Source organism: Hippoglossus hippoglossus, chromosome 10 (assembly GCF_009819705.1).
Source record: "Hippoglossus hippoglossus isolate fHipHip1 chromosome 10, fHipHip1.pri, whole genome shotgun sequence".
Lineage (NCBI taxonomy): Eukaryota > Metazoa > Chordata > Actinopteri > Pleuronectiformes > Pleuronectidae > Hippoglossus > Hippoglossus hippoglossus.
The window spans coordinates 19,656,667-19,672,285 of record NC_047160.1 but is presented as its reverse complement, the minus strand read 5'-3'; the positions used below and the strand labels follow the sequence as shown (position 1 = coordinate 19,672,285).

The window sequence follows — 15,619 nt, the reverse complement described above, 5'->3', positions numbered from 1 at the left end:
CAGCCGTGTTGAAGGCTGCAAATGATGATGAAATGAATACGTGGTCATCCCAGACAGACGTCTAATGAAAAGGACCTATTTGTTATAGCCGGACAGCACATAAAGCCTGCTCATAGCGACCGAAGCTCTATTCTCTGTGGTTCCAAGCTTGCAACTGTTGATCGGTTGTTGCAGACAAAACTAGTGATAGATATGGCAGTTTGAGTGTCTGCTCAGTGTTGCCCAGAGCGACGGCTGATAAAGACGCACAGAGGGAGGTACAGGTTAGAGTCAGTCTGTTTGCTCGCCCCAGCATTAGTAGTTTCCTGATTAGAATAGTGGAGAAATCCGCGGCTGGAGGCAGACTTTATGGCCATCCCCACCCCACATCGCCCTACTCATTAGTACTTCATAGCCTAGCGCCACGGCATATGGCAGTGTTGCTACTGCTTCCCATTTGAGGTGTGTTTCAAATGGCTGTCCCTTGCCGAGCCACAAGCGGCTGGCAGTGGCCCCGTCTTATTTTGTCTGAGATAAAGAAGAACATCTGCAGCAGAGAGAAGTTTCTGGATTTCATCTTTTTAATTTGAGCTCTTTGGAACACAGATATTTGAAACGTTTGTAATGTCTTTGAATGGATTATATCATAAAATTTAACATCAAGGATCGGGTCACTGTCACTTCAAGAGATGCTCTTTAAAATACCTTCCAGAGATAAAACAATATTTTGGTGTGCAGTCATGGCTGTAATGAATTACCTTGTGAAAGAGTTTTTTTTTTTTAGTATACACAAAACTTTGTGGGTCTTTTGAACAGGCGTGTGCATTATGTCTGTGGGGTTGTAGAAGTTTTAAAATGCATCTCATTTCATGTAAGATATTTTGTATGTGTATTAAAGTGTGTGTTCTTGGGGTGTTTCACTCTTGAACTCACACTTAGAGCTTACACACAATAAAAAACTCTTTTCGGGAGCATTATTTATTGTCACGTCCTTCACATGTACAGTGTCTAGAAATCCACATTGAAAAAAAAAGCAGATAATGAAAACTGGCTAATGCTGGGTGTGGTTCTCAGACATTAAGCACATATCCATTATGTACCACTTATTATACAAATATAATTGTTATTGGAAAAAAGATTTGTCTTCTGACAGATTAATGAGACACAGTAACCAGAGGACACTGCACATGTGAGTGCATTTTGATGGGCTACATGCTGTGCTCTTTGTGGGTGTTGTCATTTTCTGTTGGATCTTGTTTTTCACACTCTTCCCTCCCTCCAACAGAACATACACATAAAAACATTGGCTGATGATATGGTAAGGTGCTTGGTTTCATTTTGGTGTGCCTAGTTTTGTTTAACATCATCTCACATTTTGTTATGGCAGCATGAGACTTCAGACTGAAATATGTGGATGGGTCCGATGTGCAAAAAGCAAAACAATTAATTGGATATTTTACTGGAAACGTGAAAAACTCAGGACAGCTTATATATACAATGAGACCTTTTGTTACTCGACTGAACCGAAAAAGCTTAAACTCACCTCATGGTTATCACTCCATAATACTGTGAAAATAAAACATAATTTTTCATGGTGTTTTTTATCAGCACCACCGAAGTCTGTAACCCTAACGTTTTCATTATGAACAGAACTTGGGTCATAGCATCTAGACTTTTGTAAGCAGCTCATAGATCCTTTCATATGCAGTTTTCTGTGGGACTATGATTAGATGTGCCGATCTGCAGGGCCTTTTAAATGCCCTTTAACAAATAACCAGTTTGACACTGTATTTTAGGGTCTACAAAGTAATGTCAACATTTTATCTATCAGGAAATATGTGTTTTGTCTGAGTATATTTGATCCATCCAGTAATATTTCACTCAGTCTGGCAGTCGTGGCAGTCGTGCCATCATGTGTGTTATCATCATGTATCTGTATCTTCATTTCACTACTATGTGTTCATTCATCCAGCATGGCTTCTCCGTTCCATTTAACCAAATGTGACTAACATCATGTAGTTGCATGCCGTCCATGTACTTTTTTGCTTTCACACTAAACTTTACTGCATCATCAGTGTCAACTGATGAATCTGAGGAAAATTTACTGAGTCTCACTGATGTTACAACAGTAAAATATTGTATGTTTAATGTGTTTTTAATGACATGAACACAAACCAGGTTGTCATGTGGGTGTGACGGTAAGTAAAGGTTTGATATAAACTTCTTGCGTTACAAAATGTCAAAAATAAGTTTTACTGATTCTGATGTTTCAAACAAACTGATGTGTATTCCTGACTGGATTTATTTGATTTTTACAAAATTAACTCTTTATATTTTGTACATTTTATTTTATAAAAGCATTTAAAAACATTTTGAATCAGATTATAAAGGTGTCATTTACTGCATAAACATGCTATAGTTTTCTTTTTTATTGTTTTAGGACTTTGTTTTTCAGTCCAGCAAGGTCCAGTATGAAATAGCCTAACAATCATTGGATGGATTGGATGTACATGTCATCTCATAGCCAATCACCAAGAGTGGCTTTCCACATAATGAAAAACACCTTCATGCTCATCAAAGAGTGAAACCCTCTCATTGAGTCCTGACTTATCACTGCACCTGCGAAAACATAACATATTTTTAACCTATTACCATTTGTTTGGGTTGTTCTAAGAATTGTGTTTTCTGGTGTTTTATTTCATCCTCATGGTCCCAACCTATAGACCTTTTCTAACATGTCTTTTTATGAATTAGCTACACCAAGGGTTGATGAGATGCTTGCACTGTCATCTAGTGGTTGGTCCTAGCTCTGTCCACACCCTGAATGGTCAGTTGTACCTGCTGGGTGTGGTTAGCCGTGCAACAGACATAGAACTGTCAACCTCACAGAGTTCAAGGCATTTTCATCCTTATAAAACAGAGTTCTCCTTAATGACCTGCAGGGGTTCTGGCTGACATTGTAAAAGCACAGTCTGAGCTGACCTTGCCATCAGAGGATCCTGTTTGCTGTGTACTGCAGTGAGCTGTGTGTGTCCTCTGATAAACAACACTTGAATGTGTGAAATTTCTGTTACAAGCAGATTAAACCAATATTTCCCTTTTTCAAACATCTGTATTTCCTTGAGTTCAACAAAGGCAGTGATTACAAACAGTTACCTTTATACTTGACATAGTTTGAAAAGGATTTTCATCAGGGGCAAATTTTAATATCTCAAACACTCTTTTTTTTTCTTTCAGCGTGATCGTATTACCAGTTTCAGGAAAACGGGGAATAAGAAGGAGAAGCTCCTTATACAGCACCCAACAGATCCGCTCTCTATCCAGGCTGAACTGCCCGTTCCTCAGCCGCTGTTTGACGACCGCTCCATGAACCTCTCGGAAAAGGAGATCATCGACCTCTTTGAAAAGATGATGGTGAGCTATCTATTTATTTGCACACGGTCATCTGTAGCACTCAACAACAGCTTTATTAAAGCTGCCACAGAAAAATAAATAATCTGCATTCCATTATGAAATCTTAAAATTAATTCATAAATCAGTGCAAAGAGGCGCACAAGTACAGAAACTGAGCTGCTGCAGGTGAATGTAGGTGAAGGAGTTTGATGAGGCAAAAAAGCAAAGTTAGGAAAGTTCCTTTATGTGAACTTATACCAATATATCTCACGTGTTCTTGTTTAACTGCTGATAAGATTTTTTTTATAGTTAGTAAAGCTTTGCAGGCATGTGAAGAAATATGATGATAATATTTTTGCAAATTGTTTATTTTCCCACAAATTAATAGGCCCTGATGAAATGATACCAATGGTTTCCAGCTTTTATGAGTAAATTGACAAGTTATATTTGACCAATTTATCACAGGATTAGATCTGAAACCAGAGTGACCAAAGCTGTAATAGTTGACTGTAGTTCGGCTGATCCAGACCACTTTAACCATTATGAACCAACTTGTCATCGCATGTTTATGATATTAATTTAATTATTTAAAAATGTTAATGGCACATAAGGAAATGTGTAGAGTTCCAGGGTTGAGAAATATTGTATAAATGTTGTTTTTAAATGCCATGTTAGAGGTTGAATTAAAGACAAATCTTTACCTGTATTCATAGTATTGATAAAAAACATTATACATTCAGATGTGAAGCTTTTGTGATGCAGGGCTTGGCTGCGTACACACGCCAGGCCACTGTCAGTAAAACGTCAAACTTTGAAATTCAATTCACACTCATCTACGGGGTCAAAGCTCTGTCACACTTGTGATTTTCTCCATTGAAATGCATTTTTGCCCTTATGTACTGCAGGATTGAAATCTAACAAAAAGCTTTCAGCTCATCTCTTTGAAGTGGGGAGCCGAATTACTCTGGCTTCATTGCATAGGTTGTGTGCACTATTGTGGATAATGTCTCCAAGTGTGTGTGTGTGAGTGGTGCAGTGCCTGCCTTTCCTTTTTTCCACATACAATGGTCTTCTTTGCCAGGGCCAGAGAAATGCGACCAGGGCTCGTGGTTTTCATCAGGCGACTGCTTAGTGTTTTCTTGCCTGGGTGCTCATCCCTGTCACTCAGTTCACCTCTCAATTACTATGTTTGTGCTCACAGTGGCGTGACATTAAACCTAGGCTTCATCTCGCTCAGTGACAGACGACACAGAAGACAACACATGGTGTGACACTTGACAGACCTTGACACTTTGGGGCGGGATGTATAATTATAGCAGTGGAATCCAAAAGAAAAGCATTATTTACTCGTGTGCTTTTGAAGCCAGCACTGTTTGGACTGTAAACTACACTGTAATAGATGGTAAACTTTTCTGCTTTGATGTAGCAGAAACGGAAAAGTCAGTGGTTGTTTCTTTTGATGCTAGCAGCTCCTCTTCAGCATCTGTCTTTGTAATGTCTTTTTCTGTCACACACACACACAAACATTTTAGTTGCTCTCTTTTTGTCTTACATCCATTCTGTTATTGATTGTTTTTATGGCGCTACATGCCACAGCCTTATTAGATGTCTAGCTGGCTTCAAATGAAGGGATGACCCAATGCCATATTAGTGAGACCACCGACTGTGCATTAATGACTTGGGGATAGTGAGAATGTTTTTTTTCTCTGGAAAGTGGTTTACACATTACGCTGTGTATCTCAAAGCCTGAATAGCACATAGCCTATTACTGAAAGGTCATCAAAGGGTTTTGGTGGAGCTGGTAGACTCCCTCCGTCAGTGGGGAGGAAAACCAAATGAACTCTTTACTAGACTTTTTGAAGCTAATCATTGAGAGCAGGAGTATGTTCATAAAACTACAGGGAGAGTTACAAGGAATGAGTAAAAAACATTTACTTTCAGCACTGGCTTTACAATGGACTTTGCCCCGTGTGTCCTGTCGTTGGTATTTCCCAAGGCGTGCGCAACAGGAATTCAGAGCCCGCTCATCAAAATGCACAGCACCAAATCCGCCGGTGTCCAGTATTTGCATCTCACTCAGGAGGCAGCTGTGTTGCAGTAGCAGACCCCAATCCAAGAGGTTTACCACAGTAATGTGTGAACTCATTTCATCAGCGTTCTGTTAGCTGTGAAGCCTTCACAATACATCCTGATGTGTCACAAACCCCTTTCATCATAACTTCAACACTTAATTATGTGAAGAAGGGTCATTACAGGAAAGCTGTGGTGGATGTTTTGTGAAGATGGCCATTCTGAAAGTCTCCCTCCTCCTGCCATGAATTTGTGTCAATGGTTGCTGCATATTGGCACTTAAGTCCTCTGAGCTGGCCATTAGCAGTCGTAATGACATTATTACCCTGATGATAGTTGCACTTGTCCGTCAGCATGAAAACCTCCAGGAGCATCCTTATTAGGATTGATTTGATACCAGAGCCCGTGTGTTTCTCTTCCCATTCTTTCGAGAATGTCCTCTCATTGTCAGGAGTGGTGTATGGATTGGAGGTGCTTGCAGAGACAGAGGACCGGTGAAAGAAGAATGTCACGTTGCAGTGCTGCTGTAGCTATTTTGAGGTTTTATGTGCCTCGATATACGCCATTGTCACTCCTACTAATAAGCTCCTATGTGATCCCTCAGCAGTTACACCCTACCCCAGGACATTAAAACCAGCCCACAGAGAGTTACTGTGTGTGCCCTGACACATTCATGGATCAGGCTCGAGGGTAAAATAATCGATTTGTCACAGTTGAAGCAAAACATTTTTATATGTCTTCTATTTTTCTTAGATCCGCTTTTCCCCATGGCACGGACTCTTCATATTTATTTCACCTACAGACACATTTGATGGTGGCCATTAATTGCTCTTTTCTTTGGTCTGAAGCCTGTGGCTCTGTGGATGGGGCTGTATTTGCAGCCTCTTCGTGCTGCAGGACTTTGAAATTCCTTCCAATGCTATATATTTTATCTACAGGGTAGTCTCAAAGTAGGAGGACGGTGACAGATTTTTGTTGCTTTGACTCTGAACTTTCTGAAGTCACTGGAGGAAACATTTGCTTTAAAGTAAATTGGTAAATTCCAGTTTTATTTGAGGATGTTTAATTCTACATCAATAAATTAATTAAATTGTTGCACTTTTCATTCACCGTCCTTGAAATTTGGGTGAATAAAATGTATTGGTCTAATTAAAAGCTTAAGTCAACATATTTATTATTAATTGTTTTAATAATTTAATATATTTAGCTTACTTATTTGTTTTCAGAGAATGAGTGCTAGCAGGTCTGTAATGCAGCCATCTTCACTTACTGCGTCTTTATAAGTTTGCTCTTCTGGGAGTGGAACACCTGCTCAGTTGGATTTAGGTGCCTGACTTGGCCAGTCAAGAGCATTACACCGTTTGGCTTTCAAAACCTCCTCGGTCGCCTGCTCTGATTACAAGTCTGCTCAACCAGTGGGGATGTGGACACCATCAAATACCATTAAAGCTGAAAGTCAGCTCATTAACCTCAGCCATTGTTTCATTTTAAATCCTGTGTGCTGGAGTGCAGAGCCAAAAGAGTGAACATAATGTGTCACTGTCTTACTACTTGGGACTGTGCTGTGTATATATATGCAGTAACAGCAGTCCACTGGGATAGACGCTGTTCCTGGAAACCTCATAATGCAGAATAAAATCATTTTTGGCATAAGACAGACAAGTGCAGAATATTTTGTGCTGGGTAATTCTTAGCTGAGGTTTTTAAGCCCAACTTGAGACAAAAGGTTCAAGAGGATATTTCTTGCCGATTCCACAGTCATTGATACAAACTCGGAGCTCATCATTTCGACTCACCAGCAGCGTAGTTGAAGATATCCTGGGACTCTTTTATGAAGCCCGAGAGTGTATATTTAATAAAAGAGCATTAATCATTTTAGAAACTAAACATGGAGGGCTCATTCCTCCAGTTCGCCCCCTTGGCAAGCATCCCACAGGCCCTCTCCTCCTACCCCTCCACAGCATACTCACCCTGACACATTTTGCCTCGTTTATTGAATGCCAATTAAGCAGATAAATTAGCAGGGTTCAAAGATTAATTAAAATGCCTGCCGGTTTCCTTGGGTGAAAAACCTGCCAATTGTAGAAGTTTCAGCCTTGCTTTTTTTCCCTCCTGTTCTACAAAAGGGATGTTAATAGTTTTTAAGCTCCGAGGGTATTTACTAGAGGAAATGTAGTTGAAAGAATTTAGGTCACGATGCCCTGGATGGGATTCCTGCCCGTGCCTCACTGACAAATGAAGCACAATCAAATCGAATTACATTACTTGTGGTTAAGATATTCAAGCCGTTACATAATACAGTGTTCTTACTTAGAAGTGACATGCTTAATTTGTAATTCTACATTAACTTGGTCGTCGGGTATTCACTGCAAAATCCATTCACCCAAACCTGAGGACACGGGATTTTCCCCCGCCTCCCAGCAGAGGGCAGCATGGCTCCACAACTTGAGGTTCAAACATACTGAAACCCTGAGGAGGATGTTTTTTTCTCTGTTCATTCTAGCCATCTCTTTGTGAGAGAGTGCTTCTGATAAACATCCCCCTCCATTCTAATCATCATGTCATTCCCTAGCTTTTAGTGCTCTGTCCGGCCTTCGCTCCATCCCCTGATGTCTCTCACATGAAAGACGTCTTTTGTGATGCTGAATTAAAGTAGCACAAAGATAATACTCCCAATAACATGCAGATACCCCCTATTCAGCCTATCTGATGTGATTGCATGCCCTCAATAGAAGCAGCGTTGTTTGATTTTGTTCGCTTGCTCAGATTTGGGGTGCACAGTTTATATAGCGTAGCCTTGCTGCTGCCTTCATTTCAAAGACTAATTATTACTGTCATTATTTCCTGTTGCTGTACCTTGTGACTTTCACATAGAAACATGGATGCAAAAGTAATTTATTCAATTATAGAAGGACATAATCTGATTGCAAAATCTGAAACATTTCTTCTTCTCAAGGGAAACTATTGTACGGTAAATATCACCGGTCCAACTTTCGGGTTTCAACATTCTCGTCGATTTTATGCTTCGTGATGTTAATTGTTAAATAAAGTATAACTGTCATTTAAATGAAATCCTCTTTCCTACAGATTACATTTTATTTATTTCATTTATTGATATTCTGTACCCCTTCAAAGTATCTAATTTCTACCATTATTGTGCATTAAATCTCTTGCTGTCTGTGTGTTTGTGTAGGAGGACATGAACCTGAATGAGGAACGAAAACAGCCCCTGCGTGGAAAAGACTTAAGCACCAAACGTGAGATGGTGGTCCAGTACATTTCCGCCACTGCCAAATCCGTAAGTGAGAGAATTAACTTGAGAGCTGTATCATTGTTATGTGAAGTGTACTGTATAATTGTAGTGGGTGCGTTGAAGTATCATGACACCCCACTCGACTCTTTAGAGTTTAACTTGATCCTGTGCTGTATTGCTTGCTTTTCCATCCTTACGCACCCTTACTTCTGTCATTGTCTCACGCTCCACTCTTCATCGCTCGAGCCCCATATCTTTGATTGCAAATTTTGATTTTATTTTTCTTCGTTGTTTTCCCTTCTCTGTCACAATCTAAGGGCTTTAAATTGTAGTCACTCACTCGCTCAAATCCAGGTGGATGGTCACTGCTTGTTCAATTGCGTGTTTGCATGAAGATTGTTGGTCCAGTGGTGAACATGCATGAGTGTTTATGCCCGGTGGTGGTCCGCTTTGATTTTAGTTTAAATAAAGTCTAATAGAACTTTTGGTTCAGCAGCGGTACAGAGGAGAACACAACGATTTTAGGCAATGTTCAGCATAAACCCATGATAAGCCTGTGTTTAATTCAAATTAAAGATTCCTTCACCACACAATTTTATTTCTGCTTTCTGACAGACTTAGTTTATATTGAGAATCATACACATTAGGATCTCACTGCTGATTCATGTAGTGTAAAAAGGGACTTGATACATCATCACTTAAATCCCAAATCAGCAATAAAAAGTACTGCTTGGTTTTTTGACTGTAATCCATGAATGCATGATGAATTCTTGAATCATCTTTTGAAGTTATGGCCACGCTTGTCAGATAAAATTCACATCTGCACCGTAGAAGAAAGTGATATCCGTCCCCACTGCTTCTCAAACTGGGCAGTACTCTCTTGACATCATCATTCATTACCTTCCTCATTGTTATGGTAATTAACTGGCATTATTGATAATGATGATTATCCGAAATGATTGAATTCCTCACAGGGCCCATTATGCCTCGCGAGCGCCGATATTTTATTCAAATGAATAACGTAATCTGTGTAGTCAAAGGACGGAGGACAATATGCAGCAATATGTCTGTCAGCTCCCTGCTATCACTTTTAATAGGACTGAAGAAGGGGGACGGTTGAACGTCAGTGATGATGTATCTGCATACACAGATTCAAGCAAGTGCACACATACAGTTACACTAGAACACTTGTACATCGACACACTATGTTACATACTGATAATACATCAAGACGACTGATCTTAGACTTTGTGTTAGACTGATATTAATGTGACACAGCTATCAAATGTCCTCTGCAGTCACAGCCTCACCAATATGGATTTTTAGGGGCTGATACCTCATACAAATATATATTATTTGTTTTTAATATATATCAGCCAATATATATAAAAAATTGTGAATGATTCCTAAGATGTCATTATCAAACCCTTACGATAACGATATGCAATTAAGGCTTTATATTTTAGACAAACCCAATTATAAATAACTATAAATAAAAAGACTAACTATATATAACTTGAAAATAATAACATTCTTTGACAACAAGGGCTGCGAGATATATCTAAAATTAACCATCAGCGCGATATCAACATGGGCGATAGATGTATTGCAAAAAACTGCTTGAACTATACTGAACGATATTTTTCTTAAATGAGTTAAATCTTTCTTCAGAGTGTATACATCAGCCCGTCCTGCTAGAAATAGAAATAATGAATACAATTTTTTAATAATAAAAAATATCGTTCAGCCCTAATAAGTATGACATTGGTTTAAGCTTTAGATCCCTGTGTCAGTCTTTGTTAGGCAGGTTTCATGCGTTAATGTTTTTAAGTAACTGCTTTGTTTTGCAAAAGTTCTCCAGTTTAGGCGTTATCTGGGGCTAATGGTGCTTGTGGTTGCTGATGTGCATGCAGTGTGGAGTAGAAGAGAATACAGTATGTTGCGTTGGAAATGAAAGTGGTGATGGGTTTTGGTGTGTCTCTATTTTCCTGTGGTGCTTCTCACTGTTGATCTGACTCAATCTTTTCCCACCAAAGACGTCTGCAGCATTGTGAGATTGCAGTTTGGGGCTTCGGAAGAATTTCCTCTCTGTTTTTGTTTTATTCTAGATGATCCCAGTAGAACATCTGTCAAGATAATATTTTTTGATCTTACTCTTACAGGAACAACACTTTTTGAAAACGTATATTTTATTGCAAATACAAGCGGGAAATTCATGAATGTCACCAGCTTTCTTAAGCTGCTTTCAGACAAGCACTGGACTCCGCAGATCCTCTGTATTCTCTCCGGAGAAGGTGCATGTGTGAACGCAAATGTCAGAGTGAGACGTGAAAGAAAGACTGGGTAAACTCCGGACCCAATTCTCCTTTCGACAACTCTTTCTTTCTCAGCCTACAGCTGTTGCAAGAGCTAGACCCATTTTAAATCAGTAAATACTGTGGTAACAAGAAATATCCCCCAGTAAGGTGTCCCATTTGTCTTGTTTGGCTCTGCCGATCTTTTCAATTGAACTTGTGCTTTAGTGCCCAACAAAAAGCAACCAAAATTATTTTTAAAGGGACATTTTATTTTAAATTGCTTTAGGTGCTTGATGTTTCCTTCAGAATATACAAATTTTTGTGTGTATATTCATCATTCATGCATGTTGATATACCACAAAGGCTTCAGCACTGTACTTATATTAAGATATCTGACTTCAAATGATAGCTAATATGAAAAAAGGGTAGTAATCACTTTGTTTACTCTAGTAAAATATATCTTTCAAATGAAAGTCAAAGCCTTTTTCCCCTCCCTTGTGAATTGCCATCTCTCTATTGGTCTATCACAAGGCAAGATTGAGAACAGTCCCATAATCTACCAAGGTGCCTCAGCAGGAGACTAGCAAATTACCCCTCGCACAAAATGGAATGTCCTTTCAAGGGAGACTTCAACATTGACCCTGTTCATCTGAATATGAGCCGTGTTTCAATGGTATCCAGCCCCGCTTTCGCAGGAGTGTGTCTGTGGACGTCCTTGACCATCAGCTTTGCATGAATCATTGTCTTTCTCTCTCACCTCATTTCTCGTTCTTTCTTCTGTCTGTAAATGTGTGCCAACCTCATTAAAACTGCCTAATTCCTTATACACTAATACAATTACTTATTTTTCTGCAGACAGTGAATATTTTCTTGTTTAAATGTGATGTGGCTCAACCTGCAGGAGAAAAGATGATGGCAGAGTCCGGTTGAGGGGATGGTCCATTATTATTTTGATTTGGCTGATGTTTTGCTTGATGTGACCATCAATGTGCCACCTTGTTCTCCTAATGGGGCCTGACCATTACTCAGATCATCAAGGCCTTTTATCATTATACTAATAATTAGTATTTATTAGCACTGACTGATTAATTATTTTTATTGACATAGAGAAATAAAAATGTGCAATACACACTTTCTGGAACACGATGAATTGGGGGAAAAAAACAATTTTATTTGAACGTGTCTAGCATTCACTCAGGGATTTTAATACCATAATGAGATACAACGTTTGAACCAAAGAAAGCAGCAACAAATTAATGCTGAATGTTCTCGACCATTTTTTCCTCTATGATCACAGTGGACAGCACAGAGGACAGCACAGAGGTGGAGTCGGTTTGAAGTGAATGTTTTACTTCAGTTTACAATAGAGATGATGCTTTATCACATGTATAGAAAACCATGTATACAAATATTTTGAACTGCTCCCATTCAATCCAGCATGTTATGCACAATATACTTGATTCTATTGTTTAATAATTAGAACTTGTGAACAAGTTAAAACTAAAATGTGTGTAATCTTCTAGCAGCTTCCCCCTTCTAGCAACATTACCTGCAGGCAGTGAATCTGCAGTGACGGATGTTCTTCATTCAACTTCACTCAGTTTTTCTATTAAATAGACTTTATGGACATTTTAAATTTGTTTATATTATTGAGCTATATATTGAAGTGACAGTGCTGCTGTAAACATTATTGCTGCTGCTCCCAAAAATCATACTAATACTGTTTTCCATTTTATTCCTTTCAAATAACAAATATTTAGTTTAGTTGTAGATGAGTCAAATTTAATGAAATATAGTGGTGAAGTAATTGTACTGACGGTACGGTGGCAAGCCTTTGGAGTAATAATTACACTGACACATTAGGGCATTTTTAATCATGGGAAGCATTACACATTCACAATGCATGGAAATACATTCACACCATTTAGCCAATAACTTGGTAGTTATACCTCATAGCAGTTGTTCGAGAACAAGGTGTCACGTTGTATTCAACATACAAGCTTGTTAATGAAACTATGCTGTTCCCCTCAAGCTCTTCCCTGCCTGTGTGTACAGCCTCAAGATGGTGTCTGTTATTTTGGTCAACCTGCTCTAAAACAAGATTTTAAATATTTGAATGAGCAATTGCAGGCATCAGCATCTGTGGAATATGTCTGTGTTCTGATTTGTCGGTGTAACTCATTATAATGTTTCTAGCCGGCAGTAATCACATGTCTTTACACACCGGGGGCTTAACGAATAATGGGAAATACTTAACTCTTTACTATTAAACTAGCCATACCAGCAGCAAAGCAAATTTGCATCACATTTTCAATAAAAAAATTTGAACCAGCTCTTTCCTTAGAAAAAAAATTATGACTTCAGTATCATGCAGTGAAGACGATCTCGTCTTCCTCCTCACACGACAAAAGAAGAATTTCCTATTTTACAAGGTAGAGAAAGAGGAGAGTTCCCCTACCTCATACAATAAACTGAAGCTCCACCACAGCCCAGGCTCCTGACATACTTTAGTGTCAATGGGACACTTTGAAGTCCTGGTGGGAATGCTAGAGCCACATCTGAGGACGCAGAGGACCCTACTGGGATCCTATAAACTGGCAATCTATCTGAGCTATGCTGTTGTATAGCCTAACATACTATTGTACAGCGATTGATTGATTCCTTACTTCAAGGTACAAAAGCTCAGAAAAATCGCTCATTGCATTGTGAGATTCACCATTCACCTTCTGTGTCAGAGTTCTTATTACAAAAACTTAAAAAATATATATAAATGTGCAAATGAATCACACAGAAACGTCCCCTGCGTGCAAAGACCTTTTAAAGAGTGACATGCTGCATTGGAGAGCAAGAAATATGTGGACAGACGGTATGATTAAAAAGTAGTATGTGCGTGGTCAGGTGGCGGCATGCGTAAAACAGACTTTATGGTGATCATAAACTCCTGGTAAAGGGATGGAGAGGGGGAAATCAAGCATCAAATCGCCACAGACTTGCAGTTTGAAACTGACAATAAAAGAAATGGAATGGTAGATTAGAAGAGAATGAAGGGAAGGGGGGTGGGAAGTGGTAAAAGATGAGGAAGTGTGTTCTGTAACTTCCTACAGTCAAATGCATTTCCTTGGCAACATGCAGCCGTCAAAGAGAAGCTCAGTCACAGATTAGAATACATTTACTCAGCTGACAGACGCCCTCCGACTGTGAAACAAGCTCCACAGTTGCGGTAATAAAACACACTCCTGCTGCCTGTCACTATTGACAGATAACAAGGTTAAACTCTTAGAATCGTGCTGACTGCATGTGCTCAATGTAGTTCTGCCACACAAATTTGACACTTGAAGCCCAGTGCTAATGGCAGCTGATTGATTTCAGCCCGGGAAGACACTCTGTGGCCTCTTTGTCCGCACAAGCCTCTGTTCCTTTTCTGGGATGAATCTTTGAGTCTTTGTCAGTCAGTCACAAGGACAATCATATTTCACCCCAATCGTTTAATAAAGTCCCTTGTGTGGTTATAAGCATGTTGACTCATCACTTCCACAGATGTTGTTGCCATGTATTGATAATACCTTGTGTTTCCATGCTTCATGAGCTTGCTTGTCTTAATGTTTTCATTCATCCGCATTTCATGTGTCTGTTTTATTAAAAAATTGAAAAATTGCAGCTTCCGAAAACAGACATAATCTTCAGGATGTCATTATTATGAAAGTTCTCTCGTTGGCTTTTTACAAATGTTGTATTGTGTGTGCTGTAATTGTGTGAAGGATGTTTGATGTCACACAAGTTGCGCCAATGCCTCAACATGTAATGGAGAGGACTCTACAGCCTACTAATAATTGTGCTATTTGTGTCCTTTTGCACATTAACCTTCTCCGCTGATCGCTGCATGCAGATAACTGGGAGCAAAGTTCCGGTAAGTAGCCCATTATTTATTTGGCTTCTGAAACTTGTTTTTTCTATGTCTCCCCCCCCAACACACATACATACACATTTATATCCTTTTGGAACATTGTCAAGGAGCGAGTTCCAAAGTGTGCTAGTGGGGCCATTTTTATGGCCTGGATTTTTATTTTCAGCACTGATATTGCTAATGGTTGATAATTTGGAAAGGCTATAGATTGTCAGCACAATTCTTGCATGTAAAATGGCAGCACTTTCAAATGAGGGATTTAGAAATTATACAGCCTGAAAATTAACTGGAAGGCTTTTTGTTGTTTTTTTGCAGTTTCTTTTGAAATAGATTGCAGTGTAACGCCTATTAGCAACCAACAAAGAGATAGCTTTTACACAAATGCTTATAATCTGCAGTGTCATCTGTTTGTGAGAACAAAGTGCATTTTCCAATAGTGGAAACTCCGCTCTAACTCCTGAGAATACAGCTGGAGACAGTGGGAAAACAATCACATACATTTGTTCTGCCCTGAACAGATATATTGGCCTCTTAATTTGGTAAAAGTATTCTTGGCAAAATGATGCTGGATATCTTTCAACTATTTTCGACAATGGTGAAGCAGTGTATTTTAAACAAGTATTAATACTGGGGAAATTACTAGAAAAGTTTATAAATATAATTTTGTTATGAATATGATGATGCATGGATCCTTGCAGGAGCTGGATTTATGATGTTTGATGT

General features: G+C 39.0%; 1 protein-coding gene across 7 annotated transcripts in view; it reads left to right on the top strand.

Moving 5' to 3' along the window:
- The window catches only part of diaph2 (diaphanous-related formin 2), a 337,820-nt gene that overhangs the window by 13,019 nt on the left and 309,182 nt on the right, over window positions 1–15,619 (top strand). For all 7 annotated transcript variants that reach the window (XM_034597177.1, XM_034597173.1, XM_034597175.1 and 4 more), the window contains exons 3-6: window positions 1,265–1,297; window positions 3,217–3,393; window positions 8,636–8,740; window positions 14,879–14,899. In XM_034597177.1, coding sequence (XP_034453068.1) covers window positions 1,265–1,297; window positions 3,217–3,393; window positions 8,636–8,740; window positions 14,879–14,899 — 336 coding nt within the window. The remainder of the gene's footprint in view (window positions 1–1,264; window positions 1,298–3,216; window positions 3,394–8,635; window positions 8,741–14,878; window positions 14,900–15,619) is intronic.